This window comes from Desmodus rotundus, chromosome 1 (assembly GCF_022682495.2).
Source record: "Desmodus rotundus isolate HL8 chromosome 1, HLdesRot8A.1, whole genome shotgun sequence".
Taxonomy (NCBI): domain Eukaryota; kingdom Metazoa; phylum Chordata; class Mammalia; order Chiroptera; family Phyllostomidae; genus Desmodus; species Desmodus rotundus.
This window is the reverse complement of record NC_071387.1, coordinates 28,937,817-28,961,548: the sequence shown is the minus strand read 5'-3', so window position 1 is coordinate 28,961,548 and position 23,732 is coordinate 28,937,817. Positions and strand designations below refer to the sequence as shown.

The 23,732-nt window shown below is 41.8% G+C and overlaps 1 protein-coding gene across 6 annotated transcripts; it reads right to left on the bottom strand.

The window, feature by feature from the left end:
• Positions 1–1,748: 1,748 nt before the first annotated feature.
• TRMO (tRNA methyltransferase O) lies at positions 1,749–15,705 on the bottom strand. 6 transcript variants are annotated; one of them, XM_053922398.2, is made up of 6 exons: positions 15,611–15,690; positions 10,985–11,159; positions 8,285–8,442; positions 7,009–7,674; positions 4,387–4,642; positions 1,749–2,040 (listed from the first exon to the last, which is right to left on the bottom strand). In XM_053922398.2, exons 2-6 carry the CDS (start codon positions 11,011–11,013, stop codon positions 2,001–2,003), a joined length of 1,149 nt encoding a protein of 382 aa, XP_053778373.1. In that variant the 5' UTR covers positions 11,014–11,159; positions 15,611–15,690; the 3' UTR covers positions 1,749–2,000. The 6 variants fall into 6 exon arrangements, with proteins under 6 accessions (XP_053778373.1, XP_053778383.1, XP_053778362.1 ...); XM_053922408.2 differs by lacking the exon at positions 15,611–15,690 and adding an exon at positions 15,417–15,566; XM_053922387.2 differs by having other exon boundaries at positions 1,750–2,040; positions 7,018–7,674; positions 15,585–15,705.
• Between the last annotated feature and the right edge of the window lie 8,027 nt (positions 15,706–23,732).

Sequence of the window (23,732 nt, the reverse complement as noted above, 5' to 3'; positions counted from 1 at the left end):
TTTTGTAAAAGTTTCCAAGATGAAAAAAGATTTAAGACTTGCTTAAAACTATTTCTCTTTCTGAGGGATGGAAGTTCATGTCCTAGAGATCCAAATTTCCTCAAAACAAGACACTCAGGGAATCAACAATTGGGGTGGAGAGAGGCTCAGAACACATTATACCAGAAACAGCTGAAGAAAACAGAGATGCTCACATAACAGATTCCCAGTCAGGGCACATGCCTGGGTTGCTGGTCTGGTTCCCAATCATAAAGGACATTTTAAATATTTTATTTATTTATTTTTAGAGAGATGTGGAGGGAGGGAGAGAAGTAGCAATGTGTGGTTACCTCTCAGTTGGCCCCCACTGGGGACCTGGCCTGCAACCCAGGCATATGCCCTGACTGGGAATTGAACCAGCGACCCTTTGGTTCGCAGCCCACACTTAATCCACCGAGCTACACCAGCCAGGGGCCAAAGGTAGTCATTTTAATAATGAGCACTGTCCATACATAATGAAGACAGAAGTGAAGGATCATCACTGAGGGTTTTAAGTAGGGGCTAGAAGGCCAAACACTAGGAATATTGAAGATACTGGTGAGCTGGCAGAGAACTAAGCTGGATTATATTTAGGATTTTATTTTATAAATAAAATTTTTACTTTGGAATAATTTTAGAGGTTCAGAAAAGTTGGAAAGGTAGTACAAAAAGTGCCTCTATAACTCTCATCGAGTTTCCTCTAATGTTATTCCCTTACATTCCCGTGGTGCATTTGGCAAAACTAAGAAACCAACGTTGGCACATTGCAATTAACCCAACTCCAGGCTTTATTCAGATCTCACCAGTTTTTCCACTAATGTTTTATATCCAGTCCAAGATTCAATTCAGAATACCACATTGTACTTCGGAAAATACTCATTTTATTTTTCAAAACATTGAGAACAGTGTCTGGTGCATAGTAAGCACCTGCTCTATTATTTCATCCTATTAGATGATTTTCATGTAGGTGAGATGGCATGCTTCTAACACTTCTATGTTAACAAGATTTTACTCCCAATTTCTTATACTGAGGGTTCCCATGTAAGAAAATAAATAGAATTACTTGACTGGGATACAGCAAAGAAGCTATCAATACAAAACAAGGAGTAATTTATGTTTGTACTAAAAACAATTACAGCTCTGGCTGTGTAGGGCAGTTGGTTAGAGCATCACCCCAATACGCCAAGGTTGCGGGGTTCGATTCCCTGTGAGGGCACATACAAAAATCAACTAATGAATGCATAAATAAGTGGAACAGCAAATCGATGTTTCTCTCTAAAAAAACAAATCAATAAATTAAAAAAAATTTTAAGACAAAAATTTCTTTTAAATATAAATAAAAACAAATACAGATCAGTTGTCCTCAAAAAAGAGTTCATCTATAGGATATCTTCTAAAGGTCAGTAAAACAAATCATGTCTCACTTTTTTAACTCCATTAACTCACTTTTTTAACTCCATTAACTGGCTCATTCTTTCATCAAACGAAAGCCTACAATACGCAAGGCAGTGTGTCAAGGCTGGGGTATTGTGAATAAATCCGACTCTTTTTCTGTATGAAGCTTGCATTTTATGAAACTAACATAGCAGACATAGTCATAAATAAGCCACTGGATGGAATCTGATTCACCCCACCGTGAAAAAACAGTAGTGGAACCCTCATCTGAACACACCAGTAACATCTGCTCAGACATGCCTATGGACGTGTCAGGTGACGGAGGGAAGGGGCTCAGGCCACTTCAGTTCCCATCACCCAGGTGCGCAGGCTCTGAGGGGAATCAGACGAAGATTCAGAGCAGGGAAAATCTGTGCCCGACTCCAGACTCCAGATCGCTCACTGCTTCCCGAGAGGAGCAGCCGACTCGTGACTGGTACTATCAGCGAGATGCTGCCAGGTCCTCAGTCTGTGCCAGACACTGTTCTGAGCGCTCCACGTGCATTACTTCAAGCGAACCCCACACGCACCACAGGAAGTACATAACATCATCCCCCAAGTGTAGATGAGAAAGTACAGCCGAGTGATCTAATGCAAGAAAAATAGGAAGGAGGGTAAAAAGTATCTTTTTGTATTTTATAACTTTCTGAATACAGAAGCAAAAACTGCCCCAAGCACAAATAAAATCAGTTTCTACTTTATTAAAAAAAGTTTTTGAGGGAGCATCTAAGATTTTGCTCCCTGCCATATCATCACTTTGGCTCAAGTAAACTCTTTTCTTTTTAAATTGATTTTGGGGGTGGCGGGGAGAGAGAAAGAGAGAGAGACAGGGAGATTGACTTGTTCCACTTACTAAATAAACTCTTATAAAAAATTTTTTAAAAAGAATGAAAATGAATCACCTTGACTTCTAGATTCAGAAAGAAAATATCCCTTAGGACTAAAATCTTGGAATATTTTCTAAGATATCTCAATTAACTGCTGAGGAAATTGAAATCTAAATGTGCATGTACTAAAAGCGATTGGTGTGTTCTTTTCACAACTCAGCAAAAGCGCAGGCCACTGCTGTGCACTACATCAAAGACACGTATCAGCAAGGCAGGCCCTTCCCTCAGCCACTTTACACTGCAGAATATGCATTTCACTTCCCTTACGAATATCTACAAAGCTGTTGAACTGAAATGCATTCTTAAATGGCTACAGTGCCAAGTGGACTAGGTAGCCACCACTAGAAACACACACACGCAATGCTCTGTAAGCAAAAACAAGAAAGCAGCAGGAGGAACTGCACCTGGCTAGTGGGCACGACTATGGCATTTAAAGACTAAGTGGAATTTTAACAAATTGAGACAGATGCCCGTGTAGGACGCCCTTCATGAAAGGAACAGCACTGGTGAAGGCAAAGAGGCAGAAATCAATTTTCCTGGGAACACCCACTGGTCCTGTTTACTGAGGTGCGGAATCCTGAACTGCATTTTATTTAGGAGTTTAGTTCTAGAAGTTTGAGAATGGACTAAAACCCCAAGCAACTGAGCAGTCCTCTTCTGGAAGGCTCACTGGTATCATCCTCAGACTTATTTTTTCCTTACTAAGTATCAACATTTTGTGCTTCAAGCCCTGATTGAGTCTCAAAATAATTTTAAGAGAAAAAACATCAAAGAGGAAATTTAAAATAGATTAATCCAATGTCAACTTCCTAGTTTTAACAATATACTACAGTTATGTAAGATGTTAACACAGCTAGAAGCTAGGTGAAGGGTACTCAGGACCTCTGCACTATTTTTGCAACTTCTTTTGAATCTACTATGATCTCAAAATAAAAAGCTTTTAAAAATCAAATTAAAGATACTTCCCCAAGAGGTTCTGAGTAACCTCGAAGACAACCCAGTTTGATTGAGTGCAGTGTCATCAGCCACAAATGACTTAGCAAGTATCTGCAGGCAGCCGGGCTCACTCCCAAACCAGGATCCATCAACTACTAAGATCTACAGTTGTGACTGGGAAAGCCCACGTCCTGTTTACAGGTGTCTGCCTTGGCTCTGCTGATCATAAAGCTTGTTATGTGAGATCCCATCAATAAAATCACCTATAGCAATGTATTCTTAGGACTGCTTCCCACGTGGCGGCACTCACAGGAACCATGTACGGACTTAGTTATTGTATTTATCTAACTGTAACACAGTAGTGTCCTTTTGTCTTCCTCCTGCACTAACTGTGATTTGCGACAAGAACTGCAGCTTGTTCATCTCCTTTTATCACCAAAACCTGACCCACCAGTCACAGAATAAACAAGAAATAAACCAGTAATTAAGTTATTTTCTTGGACTTCTTGGGGTGACTTTCTTTTTTGATACAAACAAATATGAGTCTCTATTCTGGAATCAGGATTAAATATATACACGGGTGTGTGTGTGTGTGTGTGTGTGAGAGAGACAGTCTCTGCAGCACAGGGGTTCAATCTCCACAGAGCTTTGTAACTACTTGTTTTTGATTTGTTTGCTTCCTAAGACATAGCAACTCAGTCTGATTTAGAATAAAATAGAGAGGTCAGGCTCTTCCGAACAGGAAAACCAGTATGAATTGTTGAACAAGTCCCCTCAGCTTGAAAGTGCCTGTTAAAATGATCTCTGCCCAATTTTATCCCGTGCCAAGAACAATCAGCGTCTTCCAGACATCACTGAGACAGCATCACCTTTGGATTCTTCAATAGTAACCAATCAAGAAGCATACGGCAATTTCTTTAAGTTTTATCTATGGGTTTATTAAAATATGTTTTTCAAATAAATATTATGAACAACTTAAATCTATCAAAACAGTGAGACCACAAAGTGTCGCTTCTTTCTGCACATACATATATTAGCTTGTACAGAAAAGTCCACCCGTCACAACCAAAGTCAAATAGACTGTCTTAAAGACGTGACGGAAGCTACTTACGATCCCAGGGACACCAAGGATTCCACGGGGTCGGTCATGTGAACAGGCTCAGAAGCTGGCTTGATCCTCAGAACCTCTGCAAAGCCATCACCAAACCAGCAAGTGACGTGGGCTGTGTCTACGGTAAAGTAGAAAAGGCGGTCCTGGCAGAGCTTCCGACGATACGTAGACCGAGGGTCGGCTGACAACACGGCCTCGATGGCACGCCTCGCTTCCTCTACCGACTGAAAATACTTAAATGAAGTCCGGCCAACATCTGCAATGAGAACACCACAACTTAACGCTCAAACTCACGCAGGTCAAATTTTAGTACAGTGAACTTCATACAGGAGTTGGGCTGGTTCCCTGCATATCACTTGAATTGAACAGGGTTTGGAAATCTAGTCGGTCATTACACAAAATATCACCTTCATGTATTTAGATTAATACCTTTTCTTTCAGGAAGCTTTCAAGTGTCATTCAACTTATGTATCTGCCCAAAATTTTCACTTGCTGAACAAAAAAATCATGGTGGCATTTTCCCTTAGTCCCCTAACCGGAGAGCTGAGCTTTCGTTTTCTGGCCACCCAAATGTCACTTTTCTACACTCAATGTAGGCTTTAATTCAAGTCCTTGTCATTTTCTTCTCAGAAGAAATGGAGGCATGTTCAGGGAAATACGTCACAGTCCCAGCATTCTCAGAAAGCCACAAGAAAGAGGACTAAACCCACACATACCCGAGCAAGGGAGGGTGCCTCGGAGAGCAGGTGTCACGGCCCACCAGTTAAGTGACACCACGTTCTCTAAGGAACAAGGACGTGAGAGAGTCCTTATGAAAACTGTGAAATGGATACACTAAATTCAATGCCATCACAAAAGAACAGGCCATCCCATTCCACCCAGATGAACAGATGTTTACCCTGCCAAATGGCAAAACCTCCTGCATTTATAGCATCGTAGACATTTTAATTTTAAAAAATAGTCAAATAAAAAACTAACTGTGACCCTGGCCAGTGTGGCCCAGTGGGCTGGAGCACTGTCCTGCAAACAGAAAGGTGACAGATTTGATTCCCGGTCAGGGCACATGCCTAGGTTGCGGGTTTAGTCAGGTCCCCAGTCACGGCGCATACAGGAGGCAACCGATTGGTTTCTCTCTCTCTGCCCCCCAACATCCCCCTTTCTTTCCCTCTTTCTAAAACTAATAAGCATGTCTTCAGGTGAGGATAAAAACTTTTTTTAATTGACTGTGATAATTTTTAATAGCTACAACGTGACACATATATCCAAATGAAGGCTGGGCCCTTCCGGGAAGGCATGTGCTTTAAACAATGTTGTTCCTGTTCAAAATACCATTGGAGTGGTTGTGGGCTTTTACCCTTCTAAAAGTAAACTCAATTTTTAGAAAACAGCCAAAATTCATTCTTGGCTATATCCAATAAATAAGTTGGTAAGTTAAGCAAAGGCATGAAGTTCAATTTTTGGTCAAAAACCAACGACCAATTACACACTGCTAAGATTCCTCTGTTGCATGGCTAATAAAATGACTAAGGCCACTCGAAAAAGCAGAGCTCCAAAAGCATCACATACAGCAAAGAAAAAAAAAGAAAAAATGGGAAAAGCAGGGACAAAAAAGAAAAAAAATTCACATACTTCAGTAACAGTGTGTCTGGTAGAAACTCCAGGCCTTTGCCTGGCTATTCGTTTGACATAGGTGCCTTCCCACACTTCCCTGCCTACATATCCTTCTGGGCTCAGCTCAAATACTTTTTTTTCCTCCAGGAAGCCTTCCCAGATTTTCTCCCCGCAGCCCAAGTCGGAATCCTCTCCCTCATGTCCTCACAGCACTCTATTCTAGTACTAGTCTCCCTCCCCTCATTTTAATCTTTCATCTCTTCTAGACTCTGAACTTTCTGAAGTCACTTCTTATTTCTATCCTGGCTCTAAATTCTGTTGTCTGTTTTAAATCAATCCCTGTTTTAGAGTTATATTTTGTAATTTCTTTTTAACCATTTTTAATCAATAAAGTACAACACTGTGGTTTGAAAAAGATAAAACTTTTTTCCCAAGCAGGAAGCATTCGACGATAACCACGAGGCAAGGGGTAAGCACAGAGTATCTCCTATGCAGTACCACTTGGTTCTACCACAATCTTCCTAAAACTGAACTTCCTCCTCCCTGTCAACCGTACAGACTGCTAAAACAACGTTCATAAACATAACTCTTAAATAAGGAAATCAATTTAAAAATCAAATGCTCTGCTTAAACTTAGAGCCTTAGGAAGGAATGAGAAGTACAACCCACCACCGGCAGATGACACCTGACATCTCCTTCCTAATTGGCTACTTCTTACCGGAACCACCGCATCTACCTCTTAACAGCCCTGCTCTTTGTTCTAGATGGCTGCTTGGGATCTGCTGTGGGCTGGAGAAACCAGATAATGATGTTTTATAAGAACCATGTGTTCAACAGGCTCCAAGTAAAAGCCCTGTGGTCTCTCTTCTGCAATAAAGTACATGTCTCCAGTGCTGGGACTTTATGGAGACAATTTGTGTGCTAAAAGACATTGCCCTCAGAAATACCAAATCTGGCTAAATCTCCTACTGAAAGCTGATCTCTCATTTAAAAATAAGAAATGGAAAGTACCTGGTTTACCTTTGGAACCAAGGTGTTCAAGGTCCATCTCTGCGTGAGGAGTAAACCGGACGCCCAAGGTGGCCACAGGGGCCTCTCGCACCCAGGCGGGAACCACGCTGCGGTGGGCTGCGTCTGCCATCGTGGAAGGGCAGCGAGGAGCCACGGGCTGCACCTCCGCACTGTCTTCCTGTGGGACCACTACTTCTTTCCCTCTGCTTGGCCTCTTATCCGTACCCTCCTCTGAAAAGCTCTTCTCCAGGCGACACGAGCCAATCTGCTCCTCTGCCACACTCAGCCTCTGACCACCTCCGGATTCGAACCCTAAGTGCTCGGCCATCTCCCGGTGCTTAGGTGAGCTTCGCTGGATTCTGGCTGCGTAGTTGTGCTGCACGTCGTTCTCTCCCGAAGTTCTGTCTTCAGCACACGGAGTTTCCTCCTTAGTGCGGCTGCAGGGCTGTGGCGCATCGTGCCCTGAGATCTGCTGCTGGGCACAGCCGTCAGTCTTGCCATCAGACCAGGACACGGCTTTTGGTTTATACTGGTTATTCTGTAAATCACGCTCCCCTAAAGGCTCAATCAAATTCTGTGGCAAGTCATAATCAGCTATGTAGGGTTTTATGTCCAGTACAGGTGTGCCGTGAATCATGTCAATTCCAGAAAGGTATACAGCTCCACCTATAATGTAAAAAATACCCCTGAGAAAAGTACAAACAATTGGAGTTAAAACTTACCTGGTACTCTACACAGGTACTTCCACAGTCTGACGGGTGATCGGTCCTGCAGTGGGACTCATCCCAGACCCTCTGCCACACACCACAGTCGGCAGAGGCACCGCAGCCACCATGCACGCCCACTTCCTCAGGCTGCAAAGAAGGAATGATACACCGCCACCCCAGTGCTGCCCACACATGCCTGTACAACCAGCTCCTGCGTGGTACATTCTCCAAGTGTCCAACTGCTTTTTAATCATTTTGAATTTATTGCATTCTAAGCCCTAGAAAATTTGGTTACTAATTTGATGATTATAAAATCTTAAAAGTTATTTTTAAATAATTTAAACTTTTGATAAATGTAACAAAATAAACAAGCTCTGAGCATCCTCTGAGAGCTTCTACCAAAGGGTTTCAATGCTAACATTTATTAAGCATTTTCTTCAAAATCTGGTGCTGCTCAGGGGTTACCACCACTGCACTTAGGTCTGAGTAACATCCAGGGCTGAACACTACATTAATTTTATAATACTTTTTAAGGAAAAAAAGGTAAAAGTAGAAACGACATGTGTTACCGTCTACTTTTTCCAGCTTGGCCAGGGTCAGTCCTATTGCATTGGGACGATGCGGGCTCCTGGTGGAGAAAACTCCAGTCTTCGCGCCATTCAGCCTAGGAGGCTGCACTTTTGCCTTACAGCTCAAATGACCATTTTTGTGAAAAACAAACAAGATCCTACGGAAAAGAAACCAAACCATTAAGAAAAAGATCACAAATTTATCATAAAGGGGGGGAAAACCCTTTAATCCCCACAAATTAAAGCAGAAAGAAATGCTTTTCGATGGTATTCAAATATAATCTATGGTAAGAACACCATTCCCTTTTCTTGAAGGAAGACAGAGTCTTATCTTACACATACAATGACTGGCACACGGTGAGAACTTGACAGATGTCTGTCTAGTTGTACCTGAATGGATAATGTTTACTAGGTACGTGCCTGTATATGCTGGGCAGTATGCTACACATTTTTATACTCATTTCATTTAATCTGCTTAAGAACCTTAAGAAGTATAATTTATCCCCCATTTTAAGGATGAGGAAATTGAGGTTCAGAAATGTTAAATAACTTGACTAGACCTTTCTACACAAGATCAAAAGCAAGGCCCTGCCAGTATGGCTCATTTAGTTGGAGCATCATCCCAGAGACCAAAGGGTCATGGGTTTGGTTCCCGGTTGGGGCACATACCCACGTTGTGGGTTCAATCCCCGGTCAGAGCGCTCCTGAGAAGGCAGCCAGTCAATGTTTCTCTCTCGTACCAATGTCTGTCTGCCTGTCTGTCCCTTCACCTCTCTCTGAAAGCAATGAAAAAACTGTCCTTGGCTGAGGATTAAATACATACATAAAAGATCAAAAGCAAGAATCTATGAAGAAAAAGAGTAACAAATTTGAAATCATTAAATTAACGTACTACAAAATGTCATGCCAGGAGAAAATGTTTCCTGGTGTTTAACAGACAATGGGTCAGCACGTGTGGTATAGAAACTGTTCCTGCAAACCACAAAGTAAAGGACAACTCCATACAGGCAACCAAACAAAGAGCACACACAGGTCATCCACAAACGCAACAGAAAGAGCTACCAACCATATGAGAAGATGTTGAACCTCGTTAATAATGAAGAAATTAAACTAAAAAACAAAATGCTGTTTTTCCCTATCAGGCAAATATGTAAAAACTGGTAACACACAGTGTTGGCAAATGGTAGAGTAAAGGACATTTTTACATACCTTTGAAGTATAAATTGGTTAAGCTTTTTGGAGGGCAATTTGGCAGGAGTACTCCAAAATTATTACCCAATACAGCCACTTCTGATATCCTATTCATAAAAATATGCAATTGCCCAAGAATATGTATCTAAGGGATTTTGTTACAGCATTAAGTGAATTGCAGTAACAGGCAGTCATTAAAGCAAAAAAAAAAAAAAAAAAAGGTAAATCTATATGTACCGCCATGATATATACTAAGAAAACATATTCCATTTTTTAAAAATAAACCCACTCTGTATGTGTATATTTATGCTTCTATGTGTATTTAAAAAAACAAGAAGTAAAGGTCTGGCAGAATGTACACTGAGCTGTTAACAGCGATAATCTCTGAAAAGTACTGGGGGGGTGGGGATGAAAGAGGAGAAATAAGAAAAAAAATCTATCTTCTCCTGAGTCCATTTTTTTATATCAGCAATGTTTTGCTTTGTTCCATTGATGTTTTTTTTTTTAGAGAGAGAGAAAGACAGAGAGAGAGAGAGAAAGAAACACTGACCTGTTGTTCTACTTATTTTTGCATTCATTGGCTGACCCTCCTCCACGCCTTCACCGGAGTTCGAGCCCACGACCTGGGCACATCAGGATGACACCCTAACCAACTGAGCTGCGCGGCCAGGGCTCGGCAATGATCTCAGCTTCAATAACTCAGCCACGGTCATAAAAACTAGGTCAGAACACCTGCGTTCTTTCTCCTCTACCTGTGTTCCCAGATTAACATAAAAAATAACTATTTCAGAATAAACACTTAATTTTAGGTCTTCACCAACAGAATTAGACCAATTCAGACTACTGATGTTGGGGTGAGGAAGAGCGGACAGAATTCCAAGTGACATTAATACAGCACGGGCTTCAACATAGGTAAAACTTTATTTAAAGTACCCAGATTTCTAAGGTATGTTCAGGTATTTTGTCTTTTAGAATGAGTAGACTTAATTCTTGATGGGTCGAGTGCAGGGTCCACAAGCCTTTTCTGTAAAGGGTCAGATAGTAAATATTTTAGGGTTTGCAGGCCAACCAGTCTCTGCTATAACTATTCAACTCTGCTGCTGCAACACATTTACAAAACCATGTGCTGTTCCCATAAACTTATTTACAAAATCGGAAGGTGGGACGGATTTGGTCCATTGGCCACAGCTTGCTGACTCCTGACGTAGAGGACCGAATGACAGAACCAAGAAGAACTACCGATTTCAGCTCAACAGAAAGGCATTGATCACAATTAGAACCAACTGCAAACGGACGGTGCCCCCTCAGTGCATCCTGAGCTTCCCTCAGGGTGTCCAAGTTATACAATCACATGCACAAACACGGGATAGGAATTTCATGCAATAGACAAGGGTGGTCTGGATGGCAGGCTCTGAGGTTTCCTCCATCAGTGGGTGCTTATCAACTGGAATACTTTTTGCTCAGGCACAAGATCTGACCCAAAGTACCGCTTCGGACTATAAAACTTACCAAACATGAGAAAACTGTTCTAAACCCATCAGGGAATGTTCAGGATTGTTAAAGATGCTTTTTCTAATTCTCAAACAAGCCCTTGAATGGCTACAAATGGATGGCTGCCTTGGAGTACCATTCTTGGCTGAGAAACAGGATTCCAAGTAGCCAATCGGCTCAGTTAAAAGATTCCCTACAGGAGAAAATTAGATAAGAAATCATTAGTCAAAAGGTTATCAAAGATGTTGGGAAACATGATTTTTTTTAAATGCAATGATTTCATAGTTTTAAAATCTACTAGGTGCTATTCAACTATAGAACATGATTTGTACAGTACTCATGAACACATACAAATACCCTCATCCTTACACACACATTGTTATACACCTTTAGATGATACACTAGAAAGAGCACAAGTCTAAGAAATAAAAAAGGAAAGGAAAAGAACATTGTTAGAAGACCTACTATGACCAAAAATTCAAATTCCATGCTACCATTACTAAGTTACGTGACTTTGGTCAGGGCTAAGAGGGTATTTCAAACAGAAAGAATAACATGAAGAGTTAAATGAGAAATATTGTTGGATATGCAAGGTACGAGCTATCTTGATTGGCTGGAGTGTGAAATACAAGGCAATGAATAGTGAAAGGAGACAGTGGTTGTATTTAAGTAAAGATGCTTTCAATTGAAAACAACATATGAAGCAAACTAGGTTAATTAAACAATAACTTGCATGTATGGGATCATACTACTAAAATACCTACAGGCTGGGTAGATGTCAGGTTAGGCTTGGTCTAGTTACTCTCTGCCCCTCCAGAATGTAAGATCCATGTGGGCAGGAGATTTCCTGCTTTGTTTATTGCCATATTCTTATTGTCTAGTAGTACTTGCAGACCAGACAGGAGTCCTGGTCTGCAAGGCATTAGGTACTCAAAAAATTCATGTAGTATGGAGAAAGGATTACGTAAGTCTTAAGTGATTAAAATGGAATGTGACAAAAGAGAAATATGCGTAACATAATCTTAGTTATGAAAATTTGTTTATATATTTACCTATCTAAATATGTGCATATATATCTAGGAAGCTACCTGGAAGGATACTCACCAAATGTTAACAGTGGCTAAAATAGCTAGAGAGAGATCTGGAGTACTTTTACATTTAACTTTGTAATGTCTATAATATTTGAAAGATTTTAATTATCACAAATCAAGTTTAAAAAATTTTTTAAAGCAGTAATGTCTTTCAAAAGGAAATACTGGCAAGGCAGCGTCAGGTTAGGTTTAAAGCAAGGTGCCCACAACTACCATTCTGAATTTATCAACTTTTTCCCACATTTCATCAAGGCTTTATTAACTTCTTTTAAGAGATGATATAAAGACACTCTAGAGTGACTCATCTTATTTCCGGCATTCCAGCTATCCTCCCAGCACAGGCGGTACGACTGGGGGCCTGGAGCTGTCCCTCCCAGCACCTTTCATTACTTTTCACTTTAAAAACAAAATTAATTAGGACATAAAATATACGTACGACATTTGTAAGTAATAAAACATAATATTATAATGCAATCCTGTGTACTTACCACCCAGCCCAAGAACTAGAGCTTTTACCAACAACTTGCATCTTTTTACACTGCTTCTCTCATACCCCACCCCCCTCCTTTCCCCTCGAGATAAACAGGAGCCTGACTGTGGTCTTTATCATTCATTTCCTTTTTCAATATGATTTTATCAGATGCATTTGCATAACTAAACTACTTCATTTATTTTGCCTTTGAGAACTATAAAACTGGATTCAAACTGTGTTATCTTCTCAGACTTGCTTTCTCCTTCTCAATATTATGATTCTAAGATCCATGCATATTGTGTATTTTTTTGATGACTTTAAATTTTTTTCCAAGTATGTTTATAGGTTTTTTTACCCCCTCATGTAGGCTCTGTGGAACAGATATAGTAAATATCTGAAAGATGAAGAAACTGAGGTCAAACAATTCTCTGGTGCTCTTTAAAATGTCATGAAGAAAATGGCCAAAAAGGACTCCTAATCTAATCAGCAGGGAGCCCTGTGTTCTGTTTTCATTTGTTTCACAAAGACTTCCAAGCATCTACAATTGCCTGACATTGTGCTAAGTTTGGGGGAAAGATACAAAACAGGAACTCTTATCACAAGTTAACAGTACGCTGGGGAGAAACTCACAACACGTTTCATTAGCGTGGGAAATGTCGTACCTACAGTTATGATCAAAAACTTCTGCCCTTGACTATCTGATTGGCGGCCTACAAGTTTATAGCTAACTGAGCCACCACTTCACTGCATCGGTCTATTTCTGTTTTTCACAGGTTACACATATGCTGTGATAAATAAAAATTATAACCAATTAGATGCATTCCACTCCTCTTTTGCACCTCTATGTAGAACGTAAGCCAGATAACACTGGGCTAGCCATGAACTGCAATACTCAGGGGTATGTTGCAGGAGTCCCTCAATTACATCACTCTTAAATTTGGGACCACTCTAAGAACATCCCAGTGGGCACTTACCATATTCTAATATGTCTGAGCCCTCTGTGACTTATTTATATATTCTCTGTCCCCTGTTCTTGGGATTATATAAATGCTATGAAATACAAATGCTCGATTCTTCCCAAATATAAATGCTACTTAAATGCTCTAGTTGAAATGGAGATCTGAGAACATCCACCCAGGGTGAATCCTAATCTCCTTCGTCTTGCCTCATGTCTCAAAACAAACTAATAAACAAACAAAACATCAAACACCTACCATTTGATATATCTGCTGTGCTAAGTGCCTGGGTGCAGGTATAAATAAGAAGCAGTTCTTGCCCTCAAGAATGTCCAGTATATCAACAGGGATGGACAATCCAAATTAAATTGAACTGCCTTACATGCAGGATAGGGATAAGCACAGGTACGCCAGGGTGATACTGGCATGAGAACCACAAAGAAGTGGGATGAAGTGATTCCCTAAAGTTACATGGGAGGTTTAGGGCTGGTATCAGAAGAGAAAAAGGACAAAAACAACACAGGGCCATTACACTACCTGTGTGACCTTGGGCAAAACTGCCTACCTCTCTGAATCCCAGTTTTCCCATCTATAAAACCAGACAGTAACACCTATATTGGAAAGTTGTGAGATTACTAAAATAGGTAAAGCACCTAGTACAACGGAAGGTGCTCAGCAAGCAGCGGTTATTAAAGCCCTTGCTCAGGCTTTTCCTTCCTTTTAACAATATTACAATTATATTAACTGTGTAGTAAGAAAAAAACCCAACAAGGTATTAATGTAGAGGTTTCTTAATACAAGGTTTGTTTACCAGTCTTGTGCAGACGGAAAAGTTCAGGTCCTTTCCACCTCTTGACTAGGCTATTAAATTACCCCTGTTATAATTTGCCTCCCCTCCTCAAAACCCACTACCCTAACCCACCAGACTCTGAGTTCCTTATGTCGTGCTACTCTAACTTTCCATGCTTCTCACTGTTAACAGGTGGCACATTTCTTAGCCTAGTGACCAAAGTTTTCCACAGTCTGAATCCAATCAAGGGTTCCCTAAGCTCCCCGTTCCATCTTCTAATACTTCTGGATTTACAGCTCCCTAATCCCACGCTCTGTAGACCTCTGAGCCACGCTCTTTCCTGCCTGTCAACATATCAGACTTGTATTCCTGCAGTGTGCAACCATTTTTTTAAAAATGAGCACAGACTTTGACTAGGTCACAGTACTTTTAGGAAATTTAAGGCAAACGTTTAGAACATACACGAAGATTTTCATTTCAAGAACTTTCATTTATAACAATGAAAACTGGCAAAAGCCTAAATGCCCAACAACAGGGAATGTTTTATAGACAACATCTATAAAACAAAATAGTGTAACCCTTTAAAATTAAAATGATTAATTGCCATGTACTTTTATGAAATCTGAAGGTGGTCTTTTTTTAAGTTTATTAACCGTGCGATCCTACATTAACTCGTATTTCTAGGGTGTAGGCAGTAAAACAAGTATGGAAGGTAGGCATCGAGATATTTACAGTGGTTTTCTCTGGGTGATGGCCGACTACTTCTTATTCCACTTGCTTCCTCTAGTTTATAAAGGGAATCTATTTTGCTCTACATAAAGAGGTAGAGCAAAGGTGAACTAGAGGTGAACAAGAGAAGCACAATCATTTCCATCTTTTCCAGGCCCAGTTTAAAACTATTTCCTCCCCTGACCTTTCCACGTGCCTTCCTCACTTCCTAGAGCGCAGGGTGCTTCTCGCTTGTGGCATTTATTAATTCCTAACCCGCATAATACCAGCGGTATATAACCTATCTTTCCCATATGAACGAAAATCCCCCAAGAAAAAAAGTCTGTTACACTGACCGTGGCTGTCAGCCACAGTACCAACACCAGACAGACCTTAGCTACCAAGAAACGTGAGATGACGTCATCCCACCCACCTCAGACACATCACGTGGTCAACGGAGCACGTGACCTACGCCTTCGCCATAAGTATAATGACGCACATCAGTTTAGGGTCTCACATTTCACGTTCCTCTCGGCAGTGCAGCGTGCTACCTACACTAGCCCTTTTCCGAGTGCGAAGCGGCCAGCCTCTCAGAAGTTACCTGTCTCCAGTGATGGCTTAACGCACCCGCACGGGGTCGCTGTGGGGCGAGGCCCTGATTCCTCCCAGCCGCGCATGGCTACTGATCACAGAAGTGCCCACCTGACGCATTCTAGCATTCCGCTTCCGGTCAGCATGCCTGGCGCCTGCGCAGTAGCTGCACCGGCAGGGTGGTGCCAAGTTAGCAGGCGCGGGGAGGGGGGCCCACGCGCATTTGCGCGGGCAGCTCAGAGACTACTGTTACGGCGTAGAGCTATATGTTAGCCTCTGTTCCTTTCTACAAGCAGCGTCTCAGTTGTCTCCTGGAGACCCACTGCAGTTGCCACCCATTTCAAGGCAGTCAGCGACTCCCAAGTTCCCGCGCTTTCCAAGGGAGGGGGAAGCACATCAATGAAGCCTTAAAAGATGTCGGTCTCCAAATAACCAACCTACATGTCTAACAAGTGACGCTAATTTTTAAAGAAAAAGATTGTGTATGTGCAATCACCATATAGCAAAATGATCGGATGTTAGGAAATGTTTGAAATTCTCCTTAGGTGGTGAGAAAACCCATATATTTATACTCGTATGTATGCACCCGGTTTCCCTCCCCCCCATAAGAATGATGATTTGTCAGAAAGGAACCCAATTAAACCTTATTTCAAATAAAATGGATGAGGAACCCCATGCCAGATTAGGGATTAAAAAGTGGGTACTGTTTCTTGTGCTCCCTACCTCAAGGGAACTAAAATGAGAATGAAATTGAGTCAGCACGCCCTTTACATTGAAGGGATTATGGTCGTTTGGGGGCACCTCTGAAAAGTTGAGAACCAACGAGAATCCTTTTTTCATCCTATGCAATGACCAGTTATCCCTGCACGGATAGCCTATCCTTTTACCCACTTAATTTTAACGTCATCCCTCACCTATTTACCTATTTTAAGTTTCTCTGCATGCATAATTCTGTTACTGGGCTTTTAATCCTGCTGTTTCACGAGCTGGTGATTCGGTAGGGGGTGCTGGGGGGAAAGACATATTGCCTGCAATATAAATTATTCAAAAGCATACAAGTCCACAGATTTAACAACTACGAGAAAAAAAAAAGACTGTTTCTAAACCTGTTCATTTGTCACTAGTACAAGACATCCCGCAGAAAGAGCCAAAGATTTAGAGACCGTTGTGGTTTGGTTTGGTTTTTTACAGTCACTTTAAAATTTAATGAAATTCACATACATGTCCTCTGATAGGTCTTTTCCACATGAAAATTTGGAAGATAATGCTATTCTGTTTCCAGTTGAAAACAGCTCTGTGTAGCTGAAGAAACGTGTTTGAGAATTGCTGAGCTACAGGCACGTAGGAAAACTGGGGTGGTAATAGCTGTGTTTGCCACTAGGTGGGGGTGCTGTGGAAAGTGACAATCTTAATTTGCAGACAGAATAGGGTAGAAAATGAGAGGCATTTGCCTTCCTGGCCATAGATCTCATATCTGATGACACACAGAAAATACATTAATTACCAAGTGTGACAAGTGCTGAAATGCAAAGCAGACTTGGAGACACTGATGGAGTAGATTGCTACCTCTTTTAAAGGTAAAATTTCTCTATGTAAAACAGGAACTTAAATATGTAGCACTTTAGTATATGATTTGAGATTTAACTTAGCATGTCTAGAGTTATATATATGATTATTTGTAGTTTGTAAGACAATCCTGTCTCTGGAGGTAGGACTTAGGAATCTGACTTAAAAAACAACCTAAATGATTCTAATTGAGGTGGTCATAGCCTGCATGCTGAAAAGCACTTTTCAGTATAACGACTCAATCTTTCACTTGAGTGGAGGATCCCTTTGGAAATCAAGTAAAGTTTTGGACCTTCTCATTGCATCATGTTAAATTTAATAATATAGGCCTCGTGGTTTTTGGTTTTGGTTTTTATTTTGTGTTGTTGTAAGAACAACTATTGTACTTACTATGAAAGGAAGGCAGCACAAGGTAGGGCTAGATAGGTTCTTACAAAACTTTAATTCTGACCGTGACCGCAGGTTCTAAGCCAAGAAAAAAAACCCCAGGAAAATATGCAGATGTTCACTGGTGTTTGAATAAGAGTGAGAAAGCAGGGGTTGTATGTAAATAGGGAGTAGGGTAAAGAGGGCAGGCAGAAAGGGTCCTAATAGGTAGAAAGATCCCTCCTTCCTCTAATGCACTGTATGCCTCATTCTCTCTCCTTCCCCATCCTTGTTCCCCTGTACATTGTATACATGGAAATTTCTTAAGGTTCATCTTAAAGCAACACTAGATAGAACTTAAGATTTCAGTTCACTCCTTTTCCTCTAATCTTGACCCACTCTGGCAGGGGAAATTGAGACAAAATTTCCAAAGATTGAGCACCATCATGAAAAGCACTGAGGAAGTTAGATGTGACCTTGGGTGAGTGGCCCAGCCTCTCTGAGATTATTCCCTCATCTGTAAAATGGGCTGATAATAATTGCCCAGCCTATTTCAGACTCTCGTAGAGCTCAAATTAAGGAGTATATTTGAAAGTATGAATTCTGAATGCCATGCAGATATAAGGGACTATCATATGACATGATATGCTGCCCTCAGTGTTACTTGAGTGATATAATGGGGTATGAGTATTATTGTACAATTAATATATCCTGGGGGGTGGAATTTTAAAGTTTGTGGGTGGGAGTGTGGCAAATAGGAGGGAAATAGCATTGTAACCTCCCACAATACTAATGGTCTTCAACACCAGCTCTGCATGCACATTAGAATCATCTGGAGAGCTTTTAAAATATCCTATGCAATGTTGTACCCTAGATTGGATCCTGAAGCAGAGAAAGCATGTTAGTAGGAAAACTAATGAAATCTAAATAGACCAACTTCCGGCCAAGATGGAGGTGTAGGTAGACACACTGTGCCTCCTTGCACAACCAAAAGAAAGACAACGACAAACTTAAAAACAAAAAACAACCAGAACTGACAGAAAATCGAACTGTATGGAAGTCCGACAACCAAGGAGTTAAAGAACATTCATGCAGACCGGTAGGAGGGACGGAGATGGGCAGCCGGGCGGAGAGGACTCGAGGCAAGGCAGCGGTTGGCAGAGCAGGCGAGGTGATGACTTGAGGACTTCGTGGTCCCACATTCAAAGGAAGATAAACTGGGAGGAACAACTGGGGAGCAAAGACCATGCAACCCAGGGTTCCAGCGTAGGGAAATAAAGCCTCAAGGCCTCCGACTGAAAACACCTGTGGGGGTTGGGGCGTCAGCAGGAGAAATTCCCAGCCTCACAGGACAGTTTGTTGGAGAGATCCACAGGGTCCTAGTGCATGCACAAGTCCACCCACTCGGGAATCAGCACCAGAAGGGCCCAATTTGCTTGTGGGTAGCCAGGGAAGTGACTGAAAGCCGGAAGAGAGTGGAGCAAGCGGCACTGTTCCCTCTTGGACCCTCCCACATATACAGCATCACAGCGCTGTGACATGGGTTGCCCCACCCTGATGAACACCTAAGGCTCCGCCCCTTACTAAGTAACAGGTGTGTTGAGACAAAAAAAAAAATAGCCCAAATGAAAGAACAGATCAAAGCTCCAGAAAAAATACAACTAAACGACGAAGAGATAGCCAACCTATCAGATGCAGAGTTCAAAACACTGGTAATCAGGATGCACACAGAATTGGTTGAATATGGTCACAAATTAGAGGGAAAAATGAAGGCTATGAAAAGTGAAATAAAGGAAAATATACAGGGAACCAACAGTGACGGGAAGGAAACTGGGCCTCAAATCAACAGTTTGGAGCAAAAGGAAGAAAGAAACATTCAACCAGAACAGAATGAAGAAACAAGAATTCAAAAAAATGATCAGAGGCTTAGGAACCTCCAGGACATCTTTAAATGTTCCAGAATCTGAATCATAGGGGTGCCAGAAGGAGAAGAGGGAGAGCAAGAAACTGAAAACTTATTTGAACAAACAATGAAGGAGAACTTCCCTAATTTGACAAAGGAATAGACTTCCAGGAAGTCCAGGAAGCTCAGAGAGTCCTAAGGAAGTTGGACCCAAGGAGGAACACACCAAGGCACATCATAATTACATTACCTAAGATTAAAGAGAAAGAGAGAATTTTAAAAGCAGCAAGAGAAAAGGAGACAGTTACCTACAGAGGAGTTCCCATAAGACTATCAGCTGATTTCTCAAAAGAAGCCTTGCAGGCAAGAAGGGGCTAGAAAGAAGTATTCCAAGTCATGAAAGGCAAGGAACTATATCCAAGATGACTCTATCCAGCAAAGCTTTCATTTAGAATGAAAGGGCAGATAAAGTGCTTCCCAGATAAGGTGAAGTTAAAGGAGTTCATCATCACCAAGCCCTTATTATATGAAATGTTAAAGGGATTTATCTAAGAAAAAGAAGATAAAAAAAATGAACAGTAAAAATGATGGCAAACTCACAGTTATTAATGACCACACCTAAAACAAAAACAAAAGCAAACTAAGCAAACAACTAGAACAGGAACAGAACCACAGAAATGGAGATCACATGGAGGGTTATCAGTGGGGGAGGGGGAGGGGGAGAGAGGGGGGAAAAGGTACAGAGAATAAGTAGCATAAATGGTAGGTAGAAAATAGACAGGGGGAGAGTAAGAATAGTATAGGAAATGTAGAAGCCAAAGAATTTATATGTAAGACCCATGGATGTGAACTAAAGGAGGGGAATGCGGGTGGGAGGGGGTGTGCAGGGCAGAGGGGAATAAAGGGGGGGAAATGGGACAACTGTAATAGTATAATCAATAAAATATATTTGTAAAAAAAGAAAAAAAGAAAAATCTAAAATCTGTAGTTTGCTTAACAGTAATGTAACAATCTTAGTTTTTTAAGTTTTGATAAATGGGCCATGGTTATGTAAGATATTAAATTAGGGCAAACTGGGTGAGAGGTATACAGGAACATCTGTACTATCTTCACTTTTCTAGAATTCTAAAATTATTCCTCAAAAATTATTTAAATCAAAAGTTATTAAAAATAAATACACCTGCCCTGGCTGGTGTGGCTCAGTGGCTTGAGGGCCAGCCTGCTAACCAAACGGTTGTCGACGGGTCTGGGCCCGTCAATGGAGGTGGAGGATGGGGCTTGCTCCAATGACAGGGGCTGAGGCTTGGGCGCCTCCTGTGGAGGGCAACAACCCCTCAATGCCCTTTAGGGCATGCCATAATGTTCCCTTGAGGCATGTCCCCACCACACAGGGGGACATCAAGGCTCTTAATGCTCAAGCAAAGGTCTTACTGAACAAAAAGTGTTCCAGACCCTCCACGATAATCTACAATGGCTGAACCCTAAAAACTGGTTCAATGGACTGAATTTATGAGTTTGGGTCATGGCAGCCCTAGGATGCCTCCTTGTCTTAATAATTATTTGTGCTTTACGATGTACATGGAGGTTGTTTGCTCAAGATTGCATTCGGGAACAGCAAATAGTAGGTTTCACAGGCTTAACAACTACAATTGTGTTCACAAACAGAAAAGGGGAGATTGATGTTGGGAACCGCCCTGCCTGGTTTCAGAGACTGTACTCCCCCTTGGCTAAGGCTGAGTGAGAGACCTTGGGACCATAAACCATTTAGGAGACAGAGCTTATCTTCCTGGTAGGGGCACTGCCTCTGCCCCATTTCACTTCACCCTACCTGGCCCCGGGCAGATGACTGGTTAGCCAATGGCGGGTAAGATTCCTCAAAGGAGAGATGACCTAAGACAGGCACAGTCATGAAGGGGCCCTCAGGGAAGGACTTGGGGGGCTATAGAAAAAGGGGGTGATGGACCCTCACCCCTCGGCTTTGACATAGCCTGAGTCCTCATTTGTCTGCAAAAAGTCTCCTAATCTCTTGGCTGCCTTACTTCCCCTCCCTGACTTAAGCCTGAAACAATGTCAGAGGTGGGTGTAGCCCTGTGCTAGAAAGGGCAGGTTCCCTGGGGAGATCAGGCCTAAGAAAGAATGCATAAAATCCTGTGAAACCTGCTTTGCTAATACCCTCAATTTAAATGATAAGGGTCCAAGACTGAAATGAACTTGTTTCCCCAAAGTTTTATGGCTCTTTTGCCATCTGACCTTGACTCTAAATAAGCCCTCATAGTTCTTTGAATGTTATCTATTGTTTGATCATTACTGCCTGACAATGACTGATGGGCTTAATTGGAGAATGTGGGTCTTTGGAGCCCGCTGGTTGCTTAGTGATTATAATAATGCTCTGTGTACTTTGACTCATTTGCAAATTATTTTCCCAGGGTTGTGTGAGAGACCAGCAAGTAGCAAGCTTTGTGGGATCCATAGCAGTCCTAACTAAAAACAAGGGGGGAAATATAGGAGACCGTTCTTCGTGGCATGGGCCCAGCTCCCACTCAGAAAGGCCAGTGGGGAGCGATGTCCAGCACACAGGACCCACACCCATGGATAGGTTCTTCCGTGGGGAATCAGGCCTTCATTGTACCTAGGCCACTATGAGACACGCTTTTGCTAAAACTCTCCCACTCTGAATTGAGGCAGCAAACATTTACTGCATATCTTTAAAGTAACTTACTAAAATCTATGCTAAACCTTCCAAGGATAAGAGTAACCAGCTTAACCACTTATCCCTTTACATTTGCAAATATACTTCCTCTTTTTATGTAATTAGCAACATCCTCTCCTTTGTTTTCTGTAACCACCCAAAGCAAACCTGTGCATAGTAAATGAGGATCATCCTCAATGTAATGTGCCCAGAAAAGCAATAAAAGCCTGTCAAGGCAAGGGTCAAGGCACTCTCCTCTTGAGAGAGGGGCTGTGCTGTCCCTTTTCCTCCACAGGACTCGGTAGTTGTGTGAATTTGTCTTGTCTCAGCCACAACACATGGATCCCGCAGGCCGGGATCCGCATCAGTTCCTGGTCAGGGCACATGCCTGGGTTGCAGTACAGGCCCTCAGTTGGGGGTGTGTGAGAGGCAACCTATGGATGTTTCTCTCCCACGCGTCAATGTTTCTCTTCCTCTCCTTCTTCCTCCCTTCTCCACTCTCTAAAAATAAATAAATTAAATCTTTAATAAATAAATAAATATATCTATGTCTGGATGTCACCTTAGACAAGGGAATAGAAACCCCAGGGAGGTATCTGAGCATGTGCAACTTGGAAGTCTCCCCCAATGGTTCTAATATACCATGAGGGTGAGGACCACTGTTCTACACCATGAATGCTTGAGAGACTGGCATTGTCTTGTTCTTCATGGTAGCCCCATACATGGAGAACTGGCACAATTGTGCCCTTGCTGAACCAAAGTTTATTTGTAGAAATCTTCTTTGAGTCCTCTGTTACAACAGAAGGAAAACTGAAACAATCCCCTCACTCCCCTGCAAAATTTACCCAGAGATTTTTTTTTTAATATTTATTTTTAGAGAGGGGGGGAGGGAGAAAGAAGGAGAGAAACATTGGTGTGTGAGAGAATCCACCAATTGCTTCTCACTTGCCCCCAACCAGGGACCAGCCCTCAACCCAGGTATGCGCCCTGACTGGAAATTGAACCAGCAACCTTTCAGTTCCCAGGCTGGCACTCAGTCACACCAGCCAGGACTATACCTGCAGATTTTCAGACCTCTTTCTACCTAGAATAGTTCCTGCTCCTGCCCCCAGTCTCTGGTCATTTTTAGTTAATCCTGACCTTTAACACCAGATACCAAAATACTAACTACTGCCACTTCATTGTCTGAAAGTCTTACTTACTTCCCCATATCCTAACCAATAAGTGAAATACTCCAATGATACACCCTGATACACTGTGTACAGTCTAGTAATACAAGAGTTTCAGCTTACAGGCCTGCTATTCCACACGGACCCTGATGAACTGAACATGTGGAGTGCTGGAATTCACTCCTCTGTGTCACATACAATGTTGTTACCCTCACCTATAATGCAGATCCTCTCCATTTTTCAAGGTTCCACTCGTGTGATTTTTTTCAGGTCACTCAGCAAAAAGTAAGCATTCCCTTTAGTGTATCTACTGTTCAAATGGCACCAGCATTTACTATTTTCTTTTGTAATTACTTGTTTTCTGTTTTATTTCCCCATAAGACTAGATTAGACCCCCTAGTCAGCAAGGACTATGTTATAGGTCTTCTAATCCTCCAAATGCTCACCATGATGTGGTCCACACAG